At 40.8% G+C, this 12,770-nt stretch overlaps 1 protein-coding gene across 1 annotated transcript in view; it reads right to left on the reverse strand.

Moving 5' to 3' along the window:
* The window catches only part of LOC137912617 (NT-3 growth factor receptor-like), a 111,163-nt gene extending 100,374 nt beyond the window's left edge, over window positions 1-10,789 (reverse strand). Inside the window, exon 1 of the mRNA XM_068756755.1 lies at window positions 10,548-10,789. Within this exon, the coding sequence (XP_068612856.1) occupies window positions 10,548-10,789 (242 nt within the window). The remainder of the gene's footprint in view (window positions 1-10,547) is intronic.
* Window positions 10,790-12,770: the final 1,981 nt, after the last annotated feature.

A 12,770-nucleotide genomic window follows, 5' to 3' on the forward strand; every position in this document is an offset into this window, starting at 1 on the left:
GCGAGAGGGAAGCTCTTGTTTTCCTGTTAATAACAGAAACCAGGCTTAAGGGAAATCAAAGCAAATGGTTATATTGAATCACATGTGTGACACTTCAGCACCTGAGTCCTCATGCTAATTGGAGCGCCAGATAAATTAGGATTTCCATGTTGACGAAGTGACAAAGGGAATTTACACCAGCAGTAAAGGAACAAGGCTCACAGTTGGAATTAGACTCAGCCGCGGTGATATTTAGCCAGGTGTCAAAATAACAGGATTCTATTTTTGCAAGAACACAGGAGCTGGATAACATGGTTGGCAATGAGAAAACGTCCTGTTTCGGGGACTAAAGCGCACTGAGGTGTACGAGAGGGCACAATTGTGTCTTCTGAACAGATGATAAAATACACTTTTTGTGTGCGTCAAGGTTTATTTGACATCTAATCTGAGAGATAGTCAATTAAAGCTGCATCAATTTGTTGGTTGAACACAGGTAAATGTATTTGTACGGAGATTATTTTTAATGTATTTATTCCAAATTGATCTTACCACTGTGCAGAATTTTCAGTGGCTTTTATTTATTTTAAGAATTTCATGATTATGAACTTACAGAAGTCAAGAGCTCAAGTTGCTGTAACTCAGGACTGACTCTCCAATCTTATATCATAACTTCATTGTGCAATTCATTTTATAATGACAACAATAAATAAATCAAATACCACGCATGCCGCAGTTCTCTCAGGTCTTCAGAGTCGACCAATTACCTACAGTAGGAAAGAAGGGACTTTGGGGGGAGATTGAGCTCAAGGTTGATGAAAATGTGATTTGTTTGTCATATTTCCCTTGCTTTCATTTAAATAACTGCTTCTCCTTGATGCACGCCCTATCTTCATCTTACACACACACGACACACGGACACTATTCTATCAAAATGATGGCCAGTGAGTGAGTCCTAATATACACAGTCAGACAGGATTACCTTTAGACTAGAGCACGTCTACCACAGAACATGAAGCTGTGCTCTTTGGTCATCACATCTTCATATTTGCCTGTGTTCAGAAGGATTAGGGGACTCCCAGTACAGAACCTTTCATTTGTTACAAAGTCACTCAAGTGGCTGCAAAGCAATGTAAAGCTAACACAGAAATATGCAAATCCATAAATGAATGCATATTGACTTAAAAAGGACATAAAATGCATCGTAGAGCCACAAAATGACACTAATAAGATTGTGTTTCTTTCAGTGTGGATATTTTGTTGGCAAGATTAGGAGCCTCACACAGTGACTCGTAATCTGCCCATAATAGACATCGAGTGAGTAGAATGTACTGTAAATTTGATTTAGTATTAAGGAAAGGTTGTTCCTAAAAGAACACATTTCTTGTTTTTACCAACTTGTTTTTTTACTCTCTAAAATAACCAGATAGGAACAAGTTGGTCTTTGGAGTAACAATAAACACATTAGTGATGCTTGACAGGTGATGGCTTCCTCTGGAAATAAGAAGCCCCTGCAGTTCTCCGTGTCAAATGCAGACAGCTGCCACTGCAAGTAGCTTCTCCTGAATGGCATGCCAGCCAGCTTCTCCATCAAAGCCTTGTCAAAGAACAAATACCAGTTTTTCCACATGGAGTATAATTATTGAAAGAACCAAAACATTGCCGGAGGTGCCACACCCTGATAGCTATTGACTCCAAAAAACACAAAAAAGATGCATCGGTAAACTAGCATGGTGTGGAGAATATATAAACAGAGGAAGGGGAGGATACCAGCACTGGTTTGATAGACATGACATATAGACAAATAATTTGAAAATAAAAAAGAAACACAAAACCTGTAACACACCTAAACTTACAAAGTAAACTGGACACACAACAAAAATTAAAGCAATGAAATCAAACAATTGCAAAAGTAAGTGGTAATGGAGGTTGAATGTAAATGGAGAGGCGATGACAGTAAAATAGAGGAGCCATAATTGTAAAAATAATACTAAATTCTTAAAATAAAATAAAGGCTCCACTGTGACACAATCGTAGAAAACGCGAGGGTGGAAAAGCCTCTTTTTTTTAATTCAGGGAGAGCAGATTAGAAGAGGGAGCTCTGAGAGAGGAGGATATAATTCAGCAAGAAGAGACCGATGTCAGGTGCTTCTTAAAAAGATGAGCTTTTTTAGTCTGTGAAAGAAGATAGAAAGCAACTGTGATATTTCGAGTGAAGCAGCAAGGTCAGTGAAACAACAGGAAAGCAGTAGGAAGGAGAGCCGAGTCCCTGCGGGCCATTTAGTTTTAATGTGTTCTCATTTGCCTCCACACAAAGCTCTGTCAGGGTCTTAAAAAGCACTCCTGGTGCTCTTGGCTTGTACGGCCACCGAGTCCTCGGCTCCCTGAGAGTGATCAGCGAGCATAGCTGAATGGCCTGCCAGCTCCATAATGTTTTGATGTAGTACAATATACACCAATAGTCCACAGAACAGAGCAAATACAGATATCAGAGCATATGTAGCTATAAATAAATAGAGACTGTTGTGGTGCTCAGGGCCAATATATGTATATATATCTTATATATATATATATATATATATATCTGCTTCCTGGAAAACTGAAAGGTACATGTGTGCTGCCATGCTGTATTCTGTCCTTGCGGCTGATGATGTTTAAATCAAAGCTAAACGGACAGAATTATTGAGCCATTCATTTATTTTGTTTACCACTCAAACAGCAGCACTCTTATTTGTACAGATGGAGGACTGATGGACGGGCAGGGGCGGACAGCTCACCACGGGTAATGGCTGCTTTGTTTTGTCAGAACAGAGCAAGGCAAAAACACAGTCTGTCTTTAGTTAAGAACTTAGGAAAGGGATGTGGCCCTAAAAGTGATAAAATTAGAAAGAAAAAATAATAATAATCTACTCAAAGGCAAAGATAAACTCAAACCTCCATGTGGTCCTGAGCAATGACATTTGGAGTCATGCAAACTATATTCAGCCCATATCTGGTGCTGAAGTGAGAAAGAATTACAGAGAATGTGCACAGTTCTTTTCTGAAGCAGAATTTTATTTAAAAGCCAGTATGTCAAAAAAAGATGAGGACCTTCATAAAAAAAAACTAAATGAGCAGCGTTGTTCATAGAGTTTTAAGTGTCAGTCACATCTGACACAGAGGGAAGTGTCTCAATAATACATAATGATTTGTGGTTTTTTTGCAACAGAAAAATCTCCCACAAGATAATGAGTAAGAGCTTTATTAGCAATGGGCTGGTTTCGGGTTGTGATGCCTTATGATTGACACTATATGGGGGTTGAACACGTTTCCTCACCTGGGTAAAATGAATGACAATAGGAGAGTTGGGGATGGACTGACGGAGAGAAACACAAAGCAGAAACGAACGTATAATAGTGTGAAAAGAAAACTTGATCGAAGCACCGAGAATGGAGACTTAAAGGAAGGAAGGATTTGTAAATATGCTGTCAGTGTGACTTTACAAAGCCAATACATTTTGGCATGACTAAGTATTCAAGAAAGTACATGGTACTTTATTAAAACACAATGGTCTTACTCATGGTCACTGGCAGCAGGCACTTCATGTGGCTTACCACTGAGCAATCACAAAGCTCATTATAATAACAAAAGTACAGCAAAAAATGCATTTAAAATAGATACAAATTGAGGGACGGTGCTCAAGGGAGGCATTACAGTCAGGGTGATTTTGTGTTTTTTCATGCCGCCATTGAACAAATTGTGGCTTAACCAAGTAGTTGGCTGCATCCATCAATCTTCTGAGGTGTTAAACCACTGCATTCAATGATGACACTGACTCATAATCTGTTGTGTGAAAGCAGCAGCACAACTAAATGTCATCACTAAGACCGTGGAACATGATGCGAGAGATGAGGTGGCGGGGGCGTGGGAGATACTGGTTCGATCTAATGGCCAGAACTTCTCGCAACATCCCTGCATGCAGAGGATCTTAAGCAAACCGCCGCTCTCTCCTCCTAATTCTCAGATGGCAGCCATGACCTACTTTCCACAAAAGCAGGCTCATGCAAACTTGACAAGATGCTTATAACAGAGGAGCCCATCTTGCGCTGCCTGAGGTGAGTTTTGCAATGCGGTAGCAGCAGGGGGGTCTGTATGGTAAAGGCAAAAGGGCAAGACGTGTGTTAGCAACTCTGTCCTGATGGGCTAGATGGCATTTGGGGATGTGACGCTGAAACAGCCTGGCAAAAAGGACACATCGAGGGTTTTACAGGTTGTCAAAAGCCCCTGTAGACCCTTAACCACATGATTCATCCATCCGTCCATTGTCTTGTAGACGAGTTGACTTCAATCGTCTCGTCTACAGCCGTGCGGGTCACGGGTGCTGGCTTATCCCAGCTGACCACAGGTGAGAGGCGGGTAACCCCGGACCGCCAGCGCATCATGAGGCCACACATAGAGACAAGTACTCTCATGCACACACTCATTACGGACAAGTTGGAGTAATCAATTTACCTAATCTGCATGTTTATGGCGGTGGGAGGAAACCAGGAGACTCCGGACAAACGCCCACGCAGACACGGGGAGAACATGAAAAACTCCCCACAGAGAGGAATCGAACCTGTGAACCTGTGAAGCAACAGCACTACCCCGACACCACCTTGCTGCCATCATTCATTTGATATCAAACAATTGGCTGATAGTTAATTTAATTAATATCTCTCTAATGAAACTTAATTAGCAGACACGAAGAGTATACAGACACCACAGCTGTGAACGTAAGCTTCAATATGGATCCTGCATCAAGAAAGCTACATATTCTAAGTCTGAAGCATCTACAAACCACAACCGCTCCCAACCTGAACACAGGAGATCTGTGTGATCTCCAAGTTTCAAGTTGGGCACCGTGATTAGTGTCGCCAGTCTGTGTTCAAGTAAATATGAAATATGGTCTCCATTTTCCCTTCTGTTTCTGAGCCCTGGCAATGAAGAATGGACAAAAACATGGCTTTTGAAGACTGTGATTTCACAGGTTTTTGACCTTTCAGTCGTAAAATGCCATCATTCTATGCTGCTATATGTTTGTATGAAATTCTGTCAGAACAAGATAAATTATTGACTTATGGTTGGAAATGTGTTTTAAGAAGTCGCAGTGACCTTTGGCCACAACATTTCCAGGTTGTCTGTATGCAAGTAAGCGGTTGAATCAAAATTGAAGAAAATCTCCCCAAGCTTATTATAATGGGACAAAAGGACAGACGGATGGTGTAACCAACTTGAAAGATTAATCACTGATGGTGTTCACCTGTATTAAAATATTTTGAGAATGGAAATTGCTCAGAACAGAAAGTTGTGTCCTGTCAAAATCCAAATTTAATTTTGCGTTTTTATTCTTTGACAACATTTTGTGATTCAAATGACAAATTTAGCAAATTTCAGAAGATATTTTATTTAAGTAAATACTATGTACAACTCTAGGACATTCTTTTTAAAGAAACATGAAAAAAGAAAAACAATTTAATATTGTATAAATAAAATAATATATTTCAGATAGATTATTAGTCATTCAATTAACAATTTCAAAATAATTCCTCAGAAGGTAATCACAGCTCACCTAAAATATATTTTCGATAGTTTTTTTCGTCATACCTTCAGATATAAATTCAACATCCAAGGCTGGCTTGAGACAAGCTCTGAGATTTCATTTGTGAGCAGCTAACAGAGGGTGAGTTAAGTTTGAATATCGTTTATTTGTCCTCAAATGAAAACCGAAGATCACACAAAGAAACCTGGATAGTTATATAAAAACATTTCAGCCCACCTGAAAGAAATACCAGGGTGATGAAATAGACACGTGTAAATCAAGATTATCAGCAGATATAAGTGAACTGGGTATCAAAAACCGAGACATCGAGCAGAACACACATAATAAATAAATACAGGTGATGAAGGGAGGTGTTGGTAAAATGAATGCAAGGGGGCTGAGGTGGCATCGCTGGAGTGTTTCAGGAAGAATGAAAGTTGGTTGGTGCATACTGATGGAGGGGGGCTCATTGCTCATCTGACATCCCAGTCTGGAGGAAGCGGAACAAAACCTTATGACTGGGTTCCAGCTCACTGAACCTGCGAAACCCAAGGCCTTGTAATAATATTCATATCTGAATTCATATCTAACATTTGAAATTAATTCCGTCTAGTCAACAAGTGGGTTATTAACAAGTAAAGCAGATTATATTATAATCTGTCCACAAAATGTGTCATTGATTTTTAGTTGTGTCTCATGATGTCTCAAGCATCTCTTTCATTCTCCAGGTCCCCACTGATGCTTCCGGAGTCCAGCACCTTTATTCTTCAAATCGAATTTAAGCATGGCAGTAATGAATGCTTATTAAACCTGCCCCAAGGCTGAGAAATAAATATATGTAGCAGCACATTTTCCCACAACTGTATGATCTTTTCCGTTAATTAATCCTAAAACCAGTTTTCCTGCATTCAGACATTAAAGGGGCCGTTTGTTGGCCACAAATAAGCACCTTTGTTTCTCAGTTAGAAGGTTTTTCTGAATCCACATCTGGGTCTATATATGTGGTGTTTGCATCCCGTTCCTGTCTCAGAGTCCAAAGACATGCAGTTTAAAGGTGAATTGGTGACTCCAAATTGCTTATGAGCACGACCTACTTTGTAACTTGATGTGACAAGCTGTGTGCTGTACCTCGCCTCTCAAAGCAATGTCAACTGGATAGGTCTCAACCACTTTGTGACCCTGCAAAGGTTATGTTTTAGAGGAGCTATAATTAATCTTGTAATTTTGCTGCTTAATCTTCTTTTAAATTTGATTCCTGCAATTCCCCCCCCCCCCCCCCCCCCCCCAACTCAAACTGGGCAATCAGGAAGCCTCTGTAAGAGGGGTCAACAAGTGCTCCAGTGATTTAGGAGTTTCACTTATCAATGATCATTGAGAAAACATATGCACAAATTGCACAGCAGATATCTGGACTTGAAGTTGTGTTGGCCACAGTCACATGCTGTGGGCTGCACAGGAGTTGTAAAAGGTAGAGAATTTATGTAACGCATTAATGCTTGGTGCCTGAAACCGGGGAATAGCTTCCCACACAAGTTGCCGATAAGCAGACCTTGGAAAGATTCCCATTTGAAAAAGGTTTCTTTGGCAACATCAGCAAGCTGGCAAGTTTCATATAAAATGTGCAGTTGAAGGTGTCTAACAATCGATAGTTTCAAGCCGAGCTGGGCTCTTTTGAAATTTTAAAAAGAAAAGCGAACAAAATCTTTCCAAGCAACTTTTTATGGAAGTTACTGGCAATGGATGTAATGGCCGTTGAAATATATAGTCAGTAGAGCAGTGGATGGATGGATGTGGCAGCTTTATTTTCATTTGGCTCTTTTTTGGACCATATAGTCTACTATTATCCTAGTATATATCAAGTGAAAATGTGTTTTCTACATGGAGGTCAGAGATCGGGTCGAGCCACCAGAGGCAATGCTGCTATGCTGTAAAGATTACATGTAGTTTAATGTTATGGAAATTAAACCAAAGCATTCCCAATGTGACTTCTTTCATTCGAACTGAACATCTTCCATAAGTAAAGTAACAAGAAATAAATCATGAAACTACAATAATAGTATGCATTTTAAAGGATACCTTGAATATTTGGAAGTGAGAAATCACATACCTATGTACATGGGATGATCAGGAGTTTAAAAATATTAAACACCAACCTGCCAGCTGTACTTGGCAAAGCAGATAAACTGTAAAAGACTTAAGTGTGAAAGTCTGTGTCTGCTGATAAACAAATGGCACATTTGAGTGAGGAAAGCCTCGACATTAAAGAAGTCTAAAATGTGATGCTGCTGGAAGAGCTTTTTCTTCCAAAGGCAAAAAGAAGCCTCCTCATTTTGACATCTATTTTAAGGAGCGCCGTATTTCATAGTGAATTTAATTGCTAATCAAATGCCATACAGCATAGGACACGTGAATTAAATCATAGGGAAGGAGGATTTATTGGACTTTATTGGCTGGCTGTTAAATGTGCACTTGTTGAGTTTCTGATAAAGCATTGTTGCTCAACATGAAATGTGTTGAGGTTTTGCTTTTTTGTTTTGGGGTCACTTTAACTCATATTTTGAAAATTCTAATCTGTGCGGAATGATGCATAGGCTGATGTTTTTCGATGCGCACCTTAAATATGAGTTGATATTCAGGATTATTTGACATCACAATGAGATACACAACATATGGGTCATGCAGTTCTGTGTCATTGTTCCTCCAATGTACACTGACATACAGTGTGTATACATTTGAATAGGACATTATTCTGCATTATACTAAAGTCGACACAGTCGCTGTGAAAATACTGACTCACTCAACTCAGGTACAAAAGAAGAAGAACAAAATGGGGCAAAAGTTCATCATGAGCAGTAGCAAGGATCCTCCGAGATGTGTTCTCACCAACCTGTCAAATGCATCAGCTGCTATCAGAACATCATTTTCTCTTCAAGTATCACAGCTTGACCTGATCTGGACCGCTTGAACCACTGAAGCCTTTTAAAATGGATTTCTAATGTGAGAGAACTGGAAAACCATTACGGGAATCTTTTTTTAGATGGTTAACTACAACAATTTTCCGTATAGGAGTGTTGGCTTAATATTTCCATTTCAATAAAGGGCACCTACACCTCTGATTCCTTCATGATGACCGTCAACTTCTCCAGCCATACATCTAACATGTTCCAATGAGACAGAAGACAAAGGACGTTTTGTACTGTAGGCAGACTCCTCGCTGACTGCTGTGCATGAATACTGGTTGCTATTTTTAAAGAGCATGTTTTCTGGCCGTCTATTAGCACGGGCAATTGCCTTATCATTTATATGTTTCAGTCAACGCATTTATAGATATGTTGTGAGTGACCGTGTAATATATGTTTAGAATTAAAGCTGCACTAGACTTGTGCGTTTTAATTCTAGAATTACTATGTTGAGTTGAAAAGAAACAAAATTGTCAGATGTTACGCAAAACCAACAAATGATGAATCCTTTGTGTCCATGTCGATTAATTGTTAGATGATGAGACATTGGGAGGCGTGTTGATAGGCTGTCATTGACTTGCTGGTGGTGTTTTGGTGGAGGTCGCTGTCCACGCTGAGCAGCAAGAGAACAACAGGCCCACTGGCGCGGCGCCATCCACTGCACAATTAGTGCTGGGTCAATTGTATTATGGCTTCTCAAAGGCAAAAAGCCTATCAATAAAATAAATTACGGCATTTTAAAGCGAATACCCAAGAGGTGGTAGATTCTGCTGTTGTGGATGGAAGAAGAGATGGATGACCATGAGGAGGAAATATTTATCAGGTCACACAAATCATCTAATATATTACTATTTTACATCGTTTGCCCTTGAGATTTATGATGTTTGATTTGACTAAAAAAAATAAAAATAAGAAAACAGCCACGTAAATTACTCCAGTCTTTTGATTTTCAGGGTGTCAGGCTACCCTCTAGTGGCGCAGGAAAGCGACGAGCCGTGACACAAAATAAGTTGCTCTCTGCCTCACGGATAAAGCGTTTACCGGATCCCAAAAACCGATGGGAGGAAAAGTCCTTTGTGGCGTAAGGCGATTTGGAAGAAGGGGAGTCCCAGCGCGTTACGGAGAGATGTTTACTTTATATGCAAATTCGCCTTACTGACACCAGAGGTCTTTTTTACGGCATCTTTTTCCCCGACTTTTCAAGAAAGAAGCGTTTGATCTTGGCAGGAAGGATCGATGCCAGGGGAAGAGAAGAAAGAGAATGAGAGAGCGAGGGGGGGGGGGGGGGCAGGGAGAGAGGATGCAGGATGAAAATGTACTGAGGGTGTGTGCGTGTGTGTGGAGGGGGTGGAGGGGGTGGCGAGTCTGCCGTCACCACATCTCCTCTTTTTAGGCTGCATGAATCCTTTAAAATACGCGCATCCTGCCACGCCGTGCGTCTCTTTGTGGGGAGAAATGGAAGCAGCCACAAGTGACGTTTTCGGCCGCATCATCTGGACATGATAAAGTTTGTCGGGTCGCATCGGCCTCAGAGGATGCGGGCTCAAATGCAGCCGGTTGACCTTACTGCACCATTTATTTCTGTTTCATCTGGCACGATGTGTCGGAGCCGTTGCTGCACACGAGTCATCGGGATGGATGATGCGAGGTTCCCCGCAGCACATCTCTGTTATTTGAGATAGAGACGTTGCGGGGGGGAACAACTTTATAAAGGGATGCACACGCACATCCCCAAAAAAAAAAAAAATCCACCGCCTCTACACGGAGGTTCAGCATCAAGTAGTTTGCTGTCACGTCTCAGGCTGCACAGAATGCGCAGAGGAGACACAATCAGGGCATTAATTCTGCGCGCATAGCCGCTGACCAAACGTGATTATCAGCAAAAGCCAATTAACGCACTGGAAAGTGTCAAAATAAGAAATAGTCAACAAATGAGATGAAACGAAGAAAGCCCGAAAGCCCGAAAGCCCAGACGTCTTACGCCGATGACAGCAATTAATGATGAACGCTAACATGATGGAGAACGCGCGGAATAATCTGCATTTACTTACATAGAGCTGATGTTTTTGAATAACTCTGCTATGTCGACGCTGGTGCCATTGGTCCCGGTGTCTTGCAGTGCGAGTAAAGGGAAAAACCTGCCGTTATCGGACTTATTGCAATAGATTTCTGTTTGCGAGCAGCTGCAGGTCGGCGGGCAGTCCAGCATGGAGCTCAGATAGTCCTGGAAAATGGTCATCAGAAACAAAAGCTTCCACCAACAAATCCGGATCGAGTGAAACCATAGATCCATGTCTCCGGGTAAAGAGGGAGAAGAGGTCCCGGTGTCCTTTGGGTTAAAGCACGACAGGAGAGAGGAGGAAGAGGAGGTAGGGAGGAAGGAAGGAGGAGGATGGTGGCGCGTCTGCACAGAGGATGCACTATTTGCGCGTCCCTGCCGCGGCTGTATGATGTGGTGTCCTTGCGCGTCAGAAGGAGAGAGAGGGGGGGGGGGGGGGGGGGACAGAAAGAAAAAACGAAAAAAAAAAAAGAAAATCAAAAATAAGGTGAAATAAAGCGAGGCTCGGATCGTCCTTTGAGCTTCATATGCATGGTGTTCCCCCGGAATGCCGCGCTACTGATGTCGTCTGTCTCCCCAAGCAGGACCAGGACGACTGGCTGGAGAAGAGAGAGAGACAAAATGAAAAGTTGGAGCATCAAGTCCCTCCTCCGACTACAGTCATACTGACACCTGCAGAGGCTGCATGAAATCAGCAGCGCTCAAACCAGGCTTTCCATCTCTCTGTGCTGAACTCAACAGCAACATGTGTGCTTTATAAGATGAAAACACAACAGTAAGATGGTCATCTATGGAAGCCTAAATAAAAACAGTCTTCAATGTAATTAATGATCAAATATGATCATAAAAGACAATAATGTGGATTATTGTTTTCATACATTGAATCAAAGTAGATTAAACGTGGAATGTGTGACTTTTTGAACTCATTCCACAAAGAGGGAGAATCAAAGAGTGTCACCCATAGGACACATTTAAAAAATTGAAATATTGAAATTTTAAAGGAACATAATTAAACTGAGATCATCTGTGCGTAGTTAGAAATTCGGTGGTGAGATAGGTCTCCACCCTACATGACTGTGTCAAATTCCCTAAACATCGGTCAATAATCAACCGAGATATTGAGGAACAAATTACAGACAGACAGACAGATGGCCATTACATAACCTCGGGTGAGATTTTTACAGCAGTAAGGTATTCATATGTTTGTAGAACTATGCAATTGCATATGTAATGTTTGTAACTTAATTAAGTATGTAGTAGTAATAAATACAGTTATTTAGCAGCATGTTAAGGAGTAGTTACATTTTATTTACATTACATTTAGTTACATTTACACTGCGTTACCGTTACAACTGGCCCTTTGAGGGCAACCATAATGTTGATGTGGCCCTCGGAGAAAATGAGTTCGACACCCTTGTCCTAGATGTTGTGACACAAGTCACAACATCTAGGACAAAAAAAAAAAAGTGACACAAGTCAAAGTCTTGGTGAAAGTGTGAAATTAAAAGCAGCTCAGAAATACCAGCAATCATTTTCAATATTTGATCATGTTGACACTTAAACTGGTTAAAGAGTGATCTGGGTTTAGAAGAGTTACCACATCATGGCTTTTTCAGGTACTCTCTGGGTTTAAGGTTCAGACAAAGTTTCAGTTGTCAGTCTCCAAGAAAACAATTTAATGTTCAAATGTAATTAGTGAGGCACTTTTAAGATTAGATGGCATCAAATTAAATTGATGCTGTGCATGCATGCATGTATCTGAGAGAGCCCAGCAAAGCAGCATGATGATACAATTGCACTGATGCTCTCAATATCTCCCCCAACGAGATAATGTATTTAGCAGCATTGGTTTGTTAATTAAAAAGTTATGAGTGGCTCTTGATCATTTGTTTTGAATGGTATGACTTGGCCCAATAAGCAACCATTTAGATCATGGTGGTGCCCAGTTCATCGTCTAGTGCTCGGTTGGTTTATAGGATTCTTTAACAATATTTAGTTTTGCCCATAATTTTACGAGAATGCCTACAATGTCTGAACTAAATTCACACAATGATCATATCCAGCACACATCAAGTCTGATCTGGATCCATATAGTATTCCAGATCTGGTTATCTTGAATGTTTAAATTTACAGGGTTCACAGTAAATTCATAACAATGAGACATAATCGGGAAACTGATGTCTGTGCTCTGAGTGCTGTTTAGTATTCTGAATAA

The sequence above is a fragment of the Brachionichthys hirsutus genome, unplaced genomic scaffold (genome assembly GCF_040956055.1).
Source record: "Brachionichthys hirsutus isolate HB-005 unplaced genomic scaffold, CSIRO-AGI_Bhir_v1 contig_202, whole genome shotgun sequence".
Lineage (NCBI taxonomy): Eukaryota > Metazoa > Chordata > Actinopteri > Lophiiformes > Brachionichthyidae > Brachionichthys > Brachionichthys hirsutus.